General features: G+C 40.2%; 3 protein-coding genes across 3 annotated transcripts; 1 reads left to right on the top strand and 2 right to left on the bottom strand.

The window, feature by feature from the left end:
* Positions 1 to 775: 775 nt before the first annotated feature.
* Positions 776 to 3,086, bottom strand: LOC137726443 (endonuclease 1-like). The gene is made up of 9 exons (XM_068465376.1): positions 2,947 to 3,086; positions 2,409 to 2,589; positions 2,211 to 2,318; positions 2,035 to 2,090; positions 1,827 to 1,910; positions 1,638 to 1,733; positions 1,492 to 1,556; positions 1,288 to 1,361; positions 776 to 1,174 (listed from the first exon to the last, which is right to left on the bottom strand). Exons 1-9 carry the CDS (start codon positions 3,082 to 3,084, stop codon positions 1,032 to 1,034), a joined length of 945 nt encoding a protein of 314 aa, XP_068321477.1. The 5' UTR covers positions 3,085 to 3,086; the 3' UTR covers positions 776 to 1,031.
* LOC137726439 (endonuclease 4) lies at positions 3,047 to 6,821 on the bottom strand. The gene is made up of 9 exons (XM_068465371.1): positions 6,505 to 6,821; positions 5,926 to 6,106; positions 5,572 to 5,682; positions 5,419 to 5,474; positions 5,025 to 5,108; positions 4,766 to 4,858; positions 4,561 to 4,628; positions 4,407 to 4,480; positions 3,047 to 3,808 (listed from the first exon to the last, which is right to left on the bottom strand). The coding sequence occupies exons 1-9, from the start codon at positions 6,616 to 6,618 to the stop codon at positions 3,687 to 3,689; spliced, it is 903 nt and encodes a 300-aa protein (XP_068321472.1). The 5' UTR covers positions 6,619 to 6,821; the 3' UTR covers positions 3,047 to 3,686.
* A 105-nt stretch (positions 6,822 to 6,926) lies between these two features.
* LOC137726436 (uncharacterized) lies at positions 6,927 to 14,703 on the top strand. The gene is made up of 6 exons (XM_068465368.1): positions 6,927 to 7,230; positions 13,276 to 13,455; positions 13,558 to 13,639; positions 13,721 to 13,828; positions 13,959 to 14,117; positions 14,349 to 14,703. The coding sequence occupies exons 1-6, from the start codon at positions 6,979 to 6,981 to the stop codon at positions 14,543 to 14,545; spliced, it is 978 nt and encodes a 325-aa protein (XP_068321469.1). The 5' UTR covers positions 6,927 to 6,978; the 3' UTR covers positions 14,546 to 14,703.
* The last annotated feature ends 39 nt before the right edge of the window (positions 14,704 to 14,742 follow it).

Below are 14,742 nucleotides of genomic sequence, written 5' to 3'. Positions count from 1 at the left end.
CCTAAGCCCTGGTTGTTAAGTGAGAGAGGAGACAAAGAATGGCGGTCGGTCAAGATTTGAGGTCGGTAGGGCGTGATTGAGCACTGTACAACTGTCGCGCCTCCCACAATTTCAGGGCGTCCTTTTGACTTTCCTTTTCTAATTTTTATGGGTCTCAGAAAATGGTCCTTCCCCTAAAGGCCCACTACTTGTACCCAAAAACCATAACTCAAATTGGGCCTATACCTATCCCAATCCAAGTATTTTGATTGCTTTTATGTGGCGGAAATCCCTCGAAAATAAGTTTTGTGATAAGTTTTGGAGGATAAATGTTAAGAAGACTTTTTCAAAAATTAGACTTTCTACCATCTCATGTTTTTGGCATAATGTTTTATAATGTTGACTGAGAAATTGACGTTAAATTGTGAGGTAATAAATAGTTCATAGAGAATTCCCTTAGCATTTGTCTTTTTGGAGAATCACCCAAAACCTATTAAAAATTGTGAGTTAGTGCACAGTTTTTATTTGAAAAAATTGTATTGCTGAGTTTTGGAAAGCTCTTGCCTATTAAAAAAATGCTAGAAACTATTTTCAAGCGGTTTTATCATTTATCAAGCCACATATGTGCTTTTTTTCTTTAATTTTCAAGTTAGAAAAAAGGAAAATCAATAAAAAAAAATACGATTTTGTATAAAAAAAAAAAAAAAAAAAAATTGTGATTCCTGATTTTCTGCAAGATCCTTCGTGATTACTCCATCTTCAACCTTCGATTTGGAACTATAAGAAGCAAGGGGGTTTGGATAACTTATTTATAGCACATTGGAGGCAACATATATACATCAGCAAGTTGAAGTGAAATAACAAGTTTCCAAATACGAAAGTACAAATCTTGGTCGATTGCCTAATCTGAAAGGAATCTGTAAAAGGGATAAAGAATAACTAATTGAGCCTTAAATTAGAATGTCAAGTCTTCTTTTAGCTAGCTAAGATCCTAGCCAGGCTTCAATCTTCATGCTTGAGTTTGGTCAGCAACTTCCGGTTAGTTGATTAGGTTAGGTGGGTGAATGTGATACGTCGTCATCAACTTCTGTATCTTGACCGGAAGAGAAGATGCGGTTGAGGATGGCCGCCAAGCGAACCCCTCCTTGAGCAATCCTCTTCTCCACCACAGGTAGCCGAGGAAGGAAGTAATCCTCTAAAATTTTCAAACACATCGTTTATTAGCTAACAATTTCGTATTGAAATTTGGAAGTGAATGTGTATGTGTAATGTATATACACTGGTAAAAATGTGATTGGGCGTATATACCTGTAAGAGTATCACCCGCCTTAACGCCCTTGTAAGCCCACTTGCAAGCTATGTTTATACTCTCCGTCGCATACCTATACACGTACATACGTAACAAGGTATTCAACACTAACATCGACCACCAAAATATAAAAGCTGTGTATGTACGTACGTGCATGTATGTGCTCGGTACGCATGAGACCATGAACGTTGATCAAAGCTTACTTGTTTATACATGAACGTTGATCATCGCAGTGTTTCCATGATGTAACATCATCAGACCAGATTCCCTGTTAGCGTAGTTAATAATTCAGTCACATAATTCCATATATCGATCGATCCCTTATAAGTTAATAAACATTGGTGCTTACATCTGTGATGTTCGCCAGTATGTCTTGTAGGAGGAGTTCCATGTCTTTGTCATAATAGTCCTTCATAGCTTGTTGTATGATCTCCCTATCCCACACCTGCAGAAACAAGAAGTTTCGATTTTTAATAAAGAATGGATGTTCGTTCCATAGCCGGACTACTATTTGGTTGTTCCAACTTCAAGGGCTTACATGGTGAAGATTGGATTTGTGCCTGTACCAACGCAAGGCTATCGTGTTTCCTCCCTCATCTGTCGTGAACCCGACATGCATTGGCTGCCAAAGGACGCACGAAGACGATCATAAAAACTCGGCAGAAATTCATATAAATTAAATCCCAAGAGAGAGAAAAAAAATGACATTCATATTTGTTGGAATTGCCCACGGGTATGTATATTACCTGATGGATATCTCCCATAAAGTGTGACAAGAAAAGCAAGGCCTCAGTCATATTATCTGCAAAGATCAAATACAAAAGAAACTATGATGTTGTCGTGCAATACAAGAAATTAACGATTGCCAAACCCTAAAGCAATACAATCAATCTATGCATAAAAAAAAAACGGGGTTTCTTACATCGACGGTCAGATGTTCCTTCTATGTAGTGTGAAAGCTGAGAGGTGAAGTTTTGGACGGCGCCAGCAACACACATGTTCTTCACGCCATGTTGATCATGACAATCCCCTATTTTTTTCAAAAACCAAACTTTGACTCAACGTTGCTTTCTTGCTAATCAAGCAGTACTAAATACTAATTAGTCAGGGGGAAGCTTACTTGAGTAATCAAAGGTGCAAGCATTATCTGGTGTGTCGATGAAGTGAAGCGGGCTAGTCCACCGGTATCTGTACCAATGCCTGATCTGATCCGGCCATACGCAGAGAGCTGACAAGTCGCCATCCACGTAGTGAGGTAGTAGATTTTGAACAGCTTCTGCAGCCTCAGGCTCTAGGAGTGCCTGCAGCTTATCACTAGTTAGTGAGAGAGAGGACACTTGAAGGATTAAGCTTCTTTGAAAACTCAAAATCTAGAACTGATCAGCCTTTGCTTGTTTGCTTGTTTGCTTTTTTATTTCCTTTTTCTTTAGGGCATGTAAAGAATGGGGTAAGTTGGATTATCAAATCAAAAAAAGAAAAGAAAAAGAATTAGACGCATAAATTACTTCGAGTAATTGCTTTTACGGTTTTTCTTTTGGACATAATTTTAACTTGGACTTCGAGGCAACTCATTTCATAGAAATTCTCTTGTGCAGACCCTAATGATGCTCATTGGGTCTGCGTGTCCGGCACCACACATAAGAGACTAGCTCATTTACCTGCGCTATCCGGCACGTCATCATGTGACCCTCTTTGCTCCATCCTTGAGCTCTTGGAACCATAATAATGCAAACAAAAACCAACAACAAAACAAACCAATGAAGGGAAAATCCCCCAAAGCATCTATACTTGTCCATCTTATTATGTTCCTCAATATGTCGACAGTACACATACAGACTACATTTATAGGCCCACCAGAAGGACTTGGTTCCTTATATTACAAGACATCAAAGGTGGTCGATGAGTACAAGTTTGGTCTTCCAACTAAATTAAGTACCTTTAATGTCTTTATTTAACTAAATTAAGTACCCTAAAAGTATTTCTTTAACGCAAGCAAGGTGGAGATGAGGTGGAGCATATTCTGCAGAGGATATTCTGGACATCAGCACCATCGTAGGGATATGCTGAGAATTAGGTTAAATTGCACTAATTGTCACTGTAGTTTACTCGGATTTTCACCATCATCAATACCGATTATTCTGTTCGTCCTTCAGTTTCATTTTGTTTTTGCTACAGTCCAATCCGTCAAGTTGGTTTTTTTTTTTTTTCATCCATTTTTATGCAGATCTCATTTTAACAGATCAAGTAACAAGGAATTTTGCTTATTTGACGGATTGGATTAACGGGCTAACAAAATGAAACTATAAGGACGGAAGTGAAAATCCGAACAGACTAGATGGACTATTAGGGCTATTTCGCCTAAGACTTGGCTAGTTTGGTACATGTCCATCCTTCCTCTTCATGCATCAGCAATTTGTTTTGCTTGGGAAGAGAAAATACGATTGAGGGTAGCAGCCAGGCGGACCCCACTTTGAGCTAGCCTCTTCTCCACAACAGGTAGCCGAGAGAGGAAGTAATCATCTGATTAACAACAAAATTAGATGAGAATATGCCAGTATCAAAAGATAATGATGATCCACTTCCATGTGATGTGGAGAAAAAATGGATTAAAGAAGCCAGAAATGTGATTATATAAACATTTGTAGGACATGAAATTATGCAGGTAGGTTGTCCTTGCTGCAATATTCAACAATTCGAAAAGAGCTTACACGCAACTGGACATGCAATTATGGTGATGGTATTCCAAGTCAATCATGCACTGTCATGCAGGAAAGTCTAGACACATGATGGGGCGTGATAGGCTTGAAATATTGCCACAACAACACTGCAGGTGTAGTTTTTTTCTCTATTTTCACACCAATAACTCCACATATGTTATCTACTTTTCCCTTCCCAAGGAGAGACTTAAAAAGCTATGTGAAAGTTAAAACACATGAATAGTGATATTGTATATTGATCAGGGATGCCAGGGACCATGGTGCCAACCCGAAGGTTCCCCCTTCCCAATTGAGTAAACAAAACTTACAATGGGAATCTGTTTGGTGCTAAATCCAAACCTAATGCTGCTTACAAGGCCTTGTTATGAAAGAGAAAACATTTACCAGAAAAGAGAACATACCAGTCAGTGTGCTTCCAGGCGTGGCATTTCTGTAAGCATATTTGCATGCCAAACTAATGCTTTCAGAGGCATGCCTGCATGACCAAAAACAAGTCAAATCATATCTAAATATGATGTATCGAGCATTAAAGAAACTAAGAGAACATTTACATACTCGTTCGGACATACAGTCTGATTATTTGCACAAATCTTCCATGACGGTATAACATTGAACCAACCATCCTACAAATAGTAATATACAGATAAACAGAAAGGAGAATATAAGTATCGCATTGCAGCAGATGATGTGTTCTATTTGTGAGGACAAAAAGCAGAAGAAACTAACAAACTAAAACGACAACAAAAGATGAACATCATACTGTAATATTCCTTTCAATGGCCTTTATCATGATTGCAAGATCCTTACTGTAGTAAGTCTTTACAGCAGATTCAATGATCATATTATCCCAGACCTGCAATAACACCATTTTCACAGGATCAAACTACATGCTGCTCATAAAATGACATCAACAACACATAAGCTATCTTTTCTCATTGCAAAGTCTATCTGATCGTTGTCTCAACAATCATTCTCGTAAAAACATAAAGCCAGAAAACAGGTGGAGATTTAAGGCTTACATGGTGGAGGTTCGTCTTCCTGCGATACCATCGGACTATTATTGTGTTCCCGCCTTCATCTCCAGTGAAGCCAACATGTAGGGGCTGTCACAGCAAAAGATGAATTTTCTTAGAAAAATAAAAGGGATATTTTCTCGTACAAAATTTTGCAAAAAATCTATAAACCTCTAGTCTAAACCATTCAAATAATGTGTTTCATTAATTTACACCGATTCATTTGGATAAACTCTACAATGTGGATGGAAAAATCATATACATACTGAAATTAAAAATATTTAATGAAAAAAAATGTAATATTTGTTTTCTAAGAAAACTTTCAAGTAGTATGCCATCGCACTGTTTGCCTTTTAAGTAAGACGGTAAAAGCTTTTATGTATCAGTACAAAGAACAAACCTGATGGACATCCCCAATAAAATGAGACAAGAACATAAGTGCCTCTGTTAAGTTGTCTGTAAATAGAAAAAGGAGGAGGAAATTGGTAATTACTAATACAAACAGTTATATGTTAGAACACAAGTTATATAATAATATAATATGGCCGCTCACATCCTGATGCTGAGATGGACTCATGGTAACCCGAAGAGAGTTGCATCGAATAGTTGTAAATCGCTGCAGTGACACATCTATCTTTATGTCCAGCAGAGTCATGGCAGTCTCCTATTCAAGACGGGCAATTATCTTTTATTTTCAGATTGAACTTAAACTTCACAATCACTGATCCGTGATCACACACACACAGAGTATACAACAGCACGCACAAGCTACTGAATTAATCACACAGGCCAAAGTATTCCATATTAAAGAATCTCATGTTCATATACTTAGAGAAACATTCATAAAACGTAAACCATACTACATTAAAAACTAGCACCAGTATACCATCGAAAATTAGCAACTTACTGCAGTATTTGTAGTTACACTTAAAATCCGGTGTGTCAACATAGTGCAAGGGACTACTCCATCGCCAATGGTAGCTATAACGAATCTCGTCAGGCCAGGAGCAAACTTCTGCAAGATCACCTTTGGCAGACGCTGGTAGCAACTCTTTCACCGCAGCGAGAGCCTCTTCACTCAGAAATCCCTGGACAAAAGAAAGGCAAGAAACCGATTGAGCATCATCCAAATTAAGCATGTAGCAATTTTCATACCAAATTACCAATCATATCAATCCAGTAATTTCTCCATACAGCTATTCACATTGATCAATCCAAATCTTGTAGTATCCAACATATTTACAAAATACAAGAGCAAAAAAACTTGCACCTTTTCCAGATATAAATTTTCATAAATTTCCCAGGACCTATCACACAGCCTAAATTATTGAAAAATCAAAGAAATATACAAAAGTAACTGAATTTTTAAATTTATGGCCAAAATTAAGCTCCTAATTTCATAAATTTCAGTTTTTTCTAAAGCAAATTACTAATATAGCCAAAAAAAAACTCAGCCAAAATCCCAGTGTTTTAGCACAAAACTCACCTCTGCAATCTTGCAAATTGTGTAGTGGCCTTCTTTGCCCCAACACAGAATTCCTGGCACCAAAAGCAGAGACCCAAGCACCCTCCAAGTCCACCAAAACCCAGTCCCACCCATCACTGTCACAGCAGAATTAAGCTAGAAAGAATCCAAATTTCCCGAGAAAATCAGTACCTTGAGTTTAACCCACTGTTTGGCTGCTGAGAAAATGTGAGGCCCAGAACTCTGGTCGGATTTGAATTGGAACTGTGACAGTGTGACTGCTGGTTCTATTTTCTCAGAAACCAAGCAAAGGGGAAAAAGAACCAACCATCACAGCCCGACATGTCGTTTCCTCATTGGTCCCTCAAAAACTGCGCCACGGCACGTAGTTTGCCCCACGGCATGTCGTTTGTTCCCCCGCTTAGTTTAACCTTCTTCTGTTGCGAACGTGTAAGAGTCCTGCTGTCAGTGGGAAGCTCAAAGTCGAAAGCCTCAATGAAGGCCGTAGTGATAACGTCTCCAGGTGGGCCCGACGTCCTGAAGCTCCAGGAAGTCGAGGACCCACAGCTCAAAGACGATGAAGTTCTGATCAAAGTCGCCGCCACGGCGGTGAACCGGGCCGACACGATCCAGAGGAAGGGGGCGTATCCGCCGCCTCCGGGTTCCAGCCCCTACCTGGGACTCGAGTGTTCTGGAACCATCGAGGCCGTCGGGAAACACGTGTCGCGCTGGCAAGCCGGTGATCGGGTAATTTGAAATTTGGATTTTTGTTTTTGATGTGTTTGGTTGGTGAGAAAATGGTGGGAAAGTAGAAGGAAGATAGGTGTTTGGTCATTTGGGTGTATGCATATATTGAATGAAAGAAATTTGAGAAGGTAGTCCGCTCTTAAAAATTTGAGCTTTTTCTACAGATGTGTTAGGCTTGAAATTTATCAGGGCAGTGTGCCCGCCGCTTTGCGCCCAAGTTCATGTAAAACTTTAGAGACTCAGTTTGTTTCACTTCAATTGCATACCCAGTTAATGATGGGATGCATGTATTTATATTAACTTGAAGAGTACAGAGAGGGTTTGAAAACCCGAGATACAAGGACCATTCAACAATTACAAATCTGATCAAAGACTGCATGCGGAGCTTTAGTTACAACAAACATTTGAAAAGTTAAAATCCCTATAAACGAGGAACAGTTAAGGATAAGAGGTTGAACAGATGAAGACTCCTCAAGTTGCAGGAATGTCGCTGTGGGCTTGACTTCGTCTAACACCCCCCCGCAAGCTAACAGGTTGAGGAACAACTGGAAGCTTGGACACTAATAATTTGAATCTAGACGAAGACAGACCTTTGGTGAACAAATCAGCTAGCTGATCTTGAGAACAAATGTAATTCACTAATAATTCAGCACGAACAACCTTTTCCCGTACGTAATGATAATCAACCTCGAGATGTTTTGTGCGCGAATGGAAGACAGGATTGGATGCAAGTGCAATTGATGAGACATTATCACACCAAATTGTGGGTTGACAAAGATGCAAATGCAGATCTTTAAAGAGAGATCGAAGCCATGATAACTCAGCTGCAGTATAGGCCAACTGTCTGTACTCAGCCTCCGCACTAGACCTGGACACCGTCTTCTGTTTCTTTGAACTCCATGAGACAAGATTGGGACCCAAATAAATACAATAGCCACCCGTGGAATGTCTAGTATCTGGATTACCAGCATAATCAGCATCAGAAAACGCAGACAAAGTAGCATTTCCAGGTTTGTAAAGAAGACCATGATTATGCGTAGCTTTTAAGTATCGTAGAATACGTTTCACAGCCGTCCAGTGAGCAAGTTTGGGGGCATGCATAAACTGGCATACTTGATTGACCGAGTATGATAAATCAGGTCGAGTTATGGTGATGTACTGCAATGCTCCGACCACACTACGATAATGTGCTGGATTTTCATACGCCTCACCATCATACGCACTAAGCTTTTGTCCACAGGAAACCGGAGTGGATATAGGCTTAGCCTCGGTGAACTTTGTGCTAGTGAGTAGGTCCAGAGCATATTTGGACTGACTGAGATGCATGCAATTCCCAATATACTTAACTTCAACACCCAAAAAATAGTGGAGAGGTCCCAAATCTTTCATGGAAAACAAAGTACGTAGCTTGGTGATCAAATGTGCCATCTGTTGTGGACTGTTCCCAGTAAGTAGAATATCATCTACATAGATTAACAAGATGAGATACACACCGTTCTGATTAAACACAAAAAGACTGTAATCACATGTGGATTCGTGAAATCCGAGTTGAAGCAAAAATTCAGAAAAGCGGTGAAACCAAGCCCTAGGAGCTTGTTTTAAACCATAAATGGACCGCTGCAATTTACAAACATGGTGGGGAAATTGCTTGTCAACAAACCCCGCAGGCTGTCTCATATATACTTCTTCACTTAAATAGCCATGCAGAAATGCATTCTGCACATCAAGCTGTCGAACATGCCAATTTTTCGAGACTGCAAGACTGAGAACCAGTCTTATGGTACTATGCTTGACGACAGGACTGAAGGTCTCTGTGTAATCCACACCAGCCTGTTGATGAAAACCATTTGCAACTAAACGTGCTTTATGTCTTTCAATTGTACCATCTGCATTCCTCTTGATTTTGAACACCCATTTGTTGGGCAAAACATTCATGTTGGAACGATATGGAACCAAGTTCCACGTCCCACAACGCTGCAAAGCATTAAATTCTTGGACCATGGCATTTCTCCATTCTGGATATTTGACTGCCTGAGTAAAACACGTAGGCTCAACAGGAACATCATTAATAGCAACATGCACATGCATAGCATATTTAGGGTTTGGTTTATGTATTCCCGACTTGGAACGTGTGGTCATGATGTGTGGTGTGTCAATAGGAGCCTCGTGAGGCACTGGCATAGGTCCATGATTTACTGTGGCTTGCTCATTTAACACGGGAGAGGAACCTAGGACACTAGGTTGTGGAGTCACATTGGGGTTGTCAGTTTGTATAGGTGAAGAAGTAGGAGCAGGGTGGGTTACCGTGTGGTATGGGCTGGCAGATGAAGGTTGTGGTGGAGAGGGATTGAGTGTTTGAATGGAACTAGGTGACACGGTCAAAGTAGGTGGAATAGGAGTGGTGACAGTTGGGCTTGGATGGTCAGAGGTGATGTGTGATAAAGGGGGAGTTAGGGTAGGTACGGGAGTATGGTTCTCAGTCAAAGTAGAAGGCATGTGAATAGGAAAATTAAATAAGAGTTCTGGCGAAGAAGTTGTACCTTGTGGTTGAACGCTTTCAGAGGAAGATGTGAGTCCTTGAAAAGGATAAAAGTTCTCATTGAATAGAACATGGCGAGATAAATAAACTCGTCTCGTGGACAAATCCATACATTTGTAGCCTTGATGATTCAAAGAATAACCTAAGAACACACATGATTTTGATTTTGGTTGAAGTTTATTTGCTGTGTATGGCACCAACCACGGAAAACATTGACAACCAAAAATTTTAAGAGTATCATAGTTTGGTGGTTTATGAAATAACTTCTCATAAGGTGATGTGTTAGACAACACACGGGTGGGCAACCTATTGATCAGATATGTTGCTGTGCTACAGGCATCAAACCAAAACTTAGTAGGCATGTGTGATTGAGAAAGCATCACAATGCCAGTCTCAACAATATGGCGATGTTTACGCTCAGCGATGCCATTTTGTTCTGGATGTTTAGGACACGAAAATCTTTGAGAAATTCCATGAAGTGCTAAAAAATTTTGAAAGGCAATGTTTTTGTATTCACCACCTTCATCACATTGAAGGGTTTTAATTTTTAAATTGAACATATTTTCAACCTTGGCCTTAAACTGTGTAAATATTTCAAAGACTTGAGATTTATTTTTCATAGGAAAAATCCAAGAATATCTTGAGTAATCATCAACAAACAACACATAATAACGAAAACCTTCATTGGAAATAATTGGAGAACACCAAACATCAGAATGTAAAAGCTGTAAAGGACAATGGGAAACAGACTCGGACACTTTGAAAGGCAACTTGGTACTTTTGCCTAAAGGACAAGACTGACAAAACTTGACATTGGTGGTACCATCTACTGGAACCAATTTATTTGCAATTAAAAACTTTATTGTAGAGTTGGCAGGATGTCCAAGACGGGCATGCCATTTTTGAACAGAAACTCGAACACCTACGAAAGCTGTAAATGGATTTGAAATTTGTCCACCGCCACCTGAAAACGGGTATAAGCCGTTCTCACATCGTCCTCGGAAAAGCGTCCTCCGGGTCTTGAGGTCCTTGACAAGAAAGAAATGTGGAAAGATTAATAAATAACAGTCATTGTCTAATGTGAATTTATGGGCAGAAATTATACTAGTTGAGGCTTTAGGGCAGTGTAGGATGTTTTGTAACTTAAATGAGCAAGCGTCAGTATGAAGTTTATTAGAACCATAATGTGAGATCAAAATACCAGAATCATTACCTACACCACCAACACCATCATTACCATTATATTCCTTCGGGTTTACCAGGTTTTGCAGATCTGGAGTGATATGTGCATTAGCTCCTGTGTCCAATAACCAATTGCCATTTTGTTGTTTGTTGAGAGTAATAGGGGACGACACCATTGCAGAGAGACGTTGGGCAGGGATGCGGCCTTCAAACGCAACATTCATCCGTTGATAACAGTCAAGAGCCGGATGGCCAGGTTTGCCACATATTTGGCAAATAATTCGCTCACCATTAGAAGCGCAACGTTCGCCATTCCCAGAAGCAAGTCGCTGATTATTATTTGAACGAGGATTGAAGCCTCGCTGAAAGGAACCTGCACCACGGTTTGATGGAGAAGAGCCGCGCCCAACACTACGTCCGCGACCTCCACCTCGACCCCTTGCAGCAACAAAAGCAGTAACAGGATTCTGCTCCACCACAGGAGCAGCGTGCTCCAACATCCTTCTTTCAGTGGTCAGTAATAGCGCCTCAAGAGTCGGATACGTGATAGGTGTATCACGAGCCTGAGCAGCACTAACTGTCATCTCAAAAGCTGGACCAAGATTGTTCAACACAATCTGGACTAACTCATCATCACTCACAGGTTGCCCGGCGAGGGCAAGGTTGTCGGCAATCGCATTCATGCGATCCAAGTAGTCTGCCACAGAGAGATCACCTTTCTTTGTCTGCAGCAATTCATTTCGGAGAAACAAAATTCTATTTTGTGAAGAAGAAGCATACCTCTGCTCAAGGGCTTCCCAAGTCGCTCGAGCACTTCGCTTGCTAGCCACGACAGATAAAACTGACGCAGTAAGAGAGCCATTGATCCAACTGAGGATCATTTGATCCTGCTGCATCCAGGAGGTATATGCAGGATTAATAGTTGCCACACCAGGTAAGTGCTTAGGGGGACACACGACAGTGCCATCAACATACCCCATTAAATCTCGACTCTTGAGAATAGGAAGGATTTGGGCCAACCACAGTGGGTAGTTGGTCCTGTCAAGCTTGATGTGGACCATGGTAGTCATGGAGGAAAAGGGATGGGTGGGAGTGTTTGAAGCGACTGTAGTGGAAGGTTGAGAAGAAGCACCATTGTTGTCAGCCATTGGAAGCGAGGAAAAAAAATCTTTTGTCGTTAGACAGTAGGGCTCAATACCATGTAAAACTTTAGAGACTCAGTTTGTTTCACTTCAATTGCATACCCAGTTAATGATGGGATGCATGTATTTATATTAACTTGAAGAGTACAGAGAGGGTTTGAAAACCCGAGATACAAGGACCATTCAACAATTACAAATCTGATCAAAGACTGCATGCGGAGCTTTAGTTACAACAAACATTTGAAAAGTTAAAATCCCTATAAACGAGGAACAGTTAAGGATAAGAGGTTGAACAGATGAAGACTCCTCAAGTTGCAGGAATGTCGCTGTGGGCTTGACTTCGTCTAACAGTTCAAACCTCACTCTTCGTAGATTGTAGTCGTTTATGATATCGTCGTTGTCAAAAGAATCCAGACTTTAACATTCAGTTGACTTAGGGGATGTATTCAATTGGAATTTTGAGGGATTTTAATTCTTTTAATGAATTTAGGGGAATTCAATCAGGATTTTAAGTGATTCTCTGAAATTGTAGGTGTATTCAATTAGAGTTTTAAGATAATTTACTAAAATCCTTAGAAATCCGGGTGTACTCAATTAGAAATTGATTTTAAAGTATTTGAGAAAGTTGAGGAATTAGAGGGAATTAGAGAGATTTCGTAGTGTATTTTAAAGTAAGCTGAAACTAAGATGAAAAATGAATCATATAAGGAAGTTAAATTGGGGTGATCACTGTTTGAATTTGCTTGAGTTTTACTTTCTATATATAGGACAAGGTAATGGATTGATATCCTAAGTTTGCCCATCGAAACTTTTTGGGGCAATGAGTCAAGTCTTGCAAAACTGGAAAAGGAAGCGGTTTTCGCTTAGCTTGTTCATAGTGCAGGTCCCAGTTGCCTATAGTGTTTGGCTTAAGAAGCATTGGACTGGTTGGAGTTCTTAACATGAGAGAATGGTCGGGAAATGAATTGTATCGCGGGAGGAGCAGGAGACACCCCGTATGAACTTAGTTTTAGACCTAATATATGCGTCTTTAGCATTTCACTGTATTTTACTATAGCCCCTTGTTCCACTCTGGCAGTGAAATAGGATTTGAGTCTTTGTTTTCCCTCAAAGGGTTTATTGATTCAAGTATAGAGATGATGGATGTAGTGTACTTGAACCGTGTCATCCTGTGTTGTGCAGGTGTGTGCTCTTCTTAGTGGGGGAGGGTATGCCGAGAAGGTGGCTGTTCCAGTAGGACAAGTTTTTCCCATCCCACCTGGTATTTCTTTGACGGATGCTGCTAGCTTTCCTGAGGTGGCGTGCACTGTTTGGTCGACTGTATTTATGATGAGTCGGCTTTCTGCTGGTGAAACATTTCTGGTAACTTCCAGACCTACTTTAGCATAAGTGATAAAGTCGATTGCTTTCTTCGTCTGTGATGCATCACTTTATATATCACTGAACGACCTGCTAAAATCTCAGGTTCATGGGGGCTCCAGTGGAATTGGTACATTTGCAATTCAGATAGCCAAATACCAGGGAGTAAGGGTTTTTGTCACAGCGGGTAAGCCGGCGAGTTTTCTTTTTTTTTTTTATGGCATAAAATCAGTTTTTCATGTTTATTGATATAGATCTTGATCTCCAGGAAATGAGGAAAAGTTAGCTGTTTGCAAGAATCTTGGAGCCGACGTATGCATCAATTACAAGACAGAGGACTTTGTTGCACGGGTGAAAGAAGAAACAGGCGGCAAAGGTTTGGTCACTTGCATCAACTTGCATCAACACCCCATTCGTCATCCCCAAAAATAGATTACCGTACCTTTTAATTTTTATTTAGTGGTACTATGGGATAAGAAAAAAACATATTGGTATAACAATGGCAGGTGTTGATGTTATCTTGGATAGCATTGGGGCAGACTATTTCCGGCGGAACCTTGACAGCTTAAACTTTGATGGGAGGCTTTTTGTTATTGGGCTCATGAGTGGTCCTGTTACAGAATTAGATCTTCGTGCTGTGCTTTCGAGGCGTCTCACCATCCAAGGTAGTAGAATTTATACTGGGTCTTAGTAACTTGGTTTGGACATTCGAGTTTGGGTTTTTCTCATTTAAGATGTTGACGTAGTTTAAGTGATATGTTTTCAATCAAGTACTGATTTTTCCAGTTATTAGTGACATTGTTCTCCTCGCATTTGCAAAAAGCTTTTGTGCATTGTGTAATCTAATAATTTGTGTTAGTTACATCCTTATATTATATGGTTGGTTGTGTATGCAGCTGCTGGCTTGCGATACAGAAGTCCCGAGAACAAAGCGGTAATTGTTAGGGAGGTGGAGAACAATGTGTGGCCAGCAATTGTTGCTGGCAAGGTTAAAACCGTGATATACAAGTCTTTTCCGTTATCTGAAGCAGCGGAAGCTCACCGGCTCATGGAAAGTAGCCAGCATATCGGAAAGATACTGCTCGTTGTGTGATTATTGCAATTAAGTTGGATCAAGCGAACAATATAGTTTACACCTCGTGATGTCGGGTCTAGAATAACGCTGGCTGCGCATATGTGGTATCGCAATGCTTATGTCGAAAACATGTATTATGAGAATAAATTACAGAAAAAGGGTCATTCAGTTTCCAATTTTCATACAAAAGACGTGCCATTTGAACATGTACATAA

This window comes from Pyrus communis, chromosome 2 (genome assembly GCF_963583255.1).
Source record: "Pyrus communis chromosome 2, drPyrComm1.1, whole genome shotgun sequence".
Lineage (NCBI taxonomy): Eukaryota > Viridiplantae > Streptophyta > Magnoliopsida > Rosales > Rosaceae > Pyrus > Pyrus communis.
Note: the sequence above shows the minus strand (reverse complement) of the source record. Positions and strands in the feature narration are given on the sequence as shown.

What these genes read in the sequence shown, in the direction of transcription:
- LOC137726443 (XM_068465376.1), bottom strand. Translation starts at nt 3,084, where the DNA reads ATGGACAAGTATAGATGCTTTGGGGGATTTTCCCTTCATTGGTTTGTT. An exon ending in AGGAACATCTGACCGTCGAT is followed by an intron (nt 2,091 to 2,210) that starts GTAAGAAACCCC and finishes TGATCTTTGCAG; the next exon opens with ATAATATGACTGAGGCCTTG. An exon ending in ACAAATCCAATCTTCACCAT is followed by an intron (nt 1,734 to 1,826) that starts GTAAGCCCTTGA and finishes TTGTTTCTGCAG; the next exon opens with GTGTGGGATAGGGAGATCAT.
- LOC137726439 (XM_068465371.1), bottom strand. Translation starts at nt 6,618, where the DNA reads ATGGGTGGGACTGGGTTTTGGTGGACTTGGAGGGTGCTTGGGTCTCTG. An exon ending in CAATTTGCAAGATTGCAGAG is followed by an intron (nt 6,107 to 6,504) that starts GTGAGTTTTGTG and finishes TCTTTTGTCCAG; the next exon opens with GGATTTCTGAGTGAAGAGGC. An exon ending in CAGACTGTATGTCCGAACGA is followed by an intron (nt 4,481 to 4,560) that starts GTATGTAAATGT and finishes TTGGTCATGCAG; the next exon opens with GCATGCCTCTGAAAGCATTA.
- LOC137726436 (XM_068465368.1), top strand. Translation starts at nt 6,979, where the DNA reads ATGAAGGCCGTAGTGATAACGTCTCCAGGTGGGCCCGACGTCCTGAAG. An exon ending in AGAAGAAACAGGCGGCAAAG is followed by an intron (nt 13,829 to 13,958) that starts GTTTGGTCACTT and finishes TAACAATGGCAG; the next exon opens with GTGTTGATGTTATCTTGGAT. An exon ending in GAGGCGTCTCACCATCCAAG is followed by an intron (nt 14,118 to 14,348) that starts GTAGTAGAATTT and finishes TTGTGTATGCAG; the next exon opens with CTGCTGGCTTGCGATACAGA.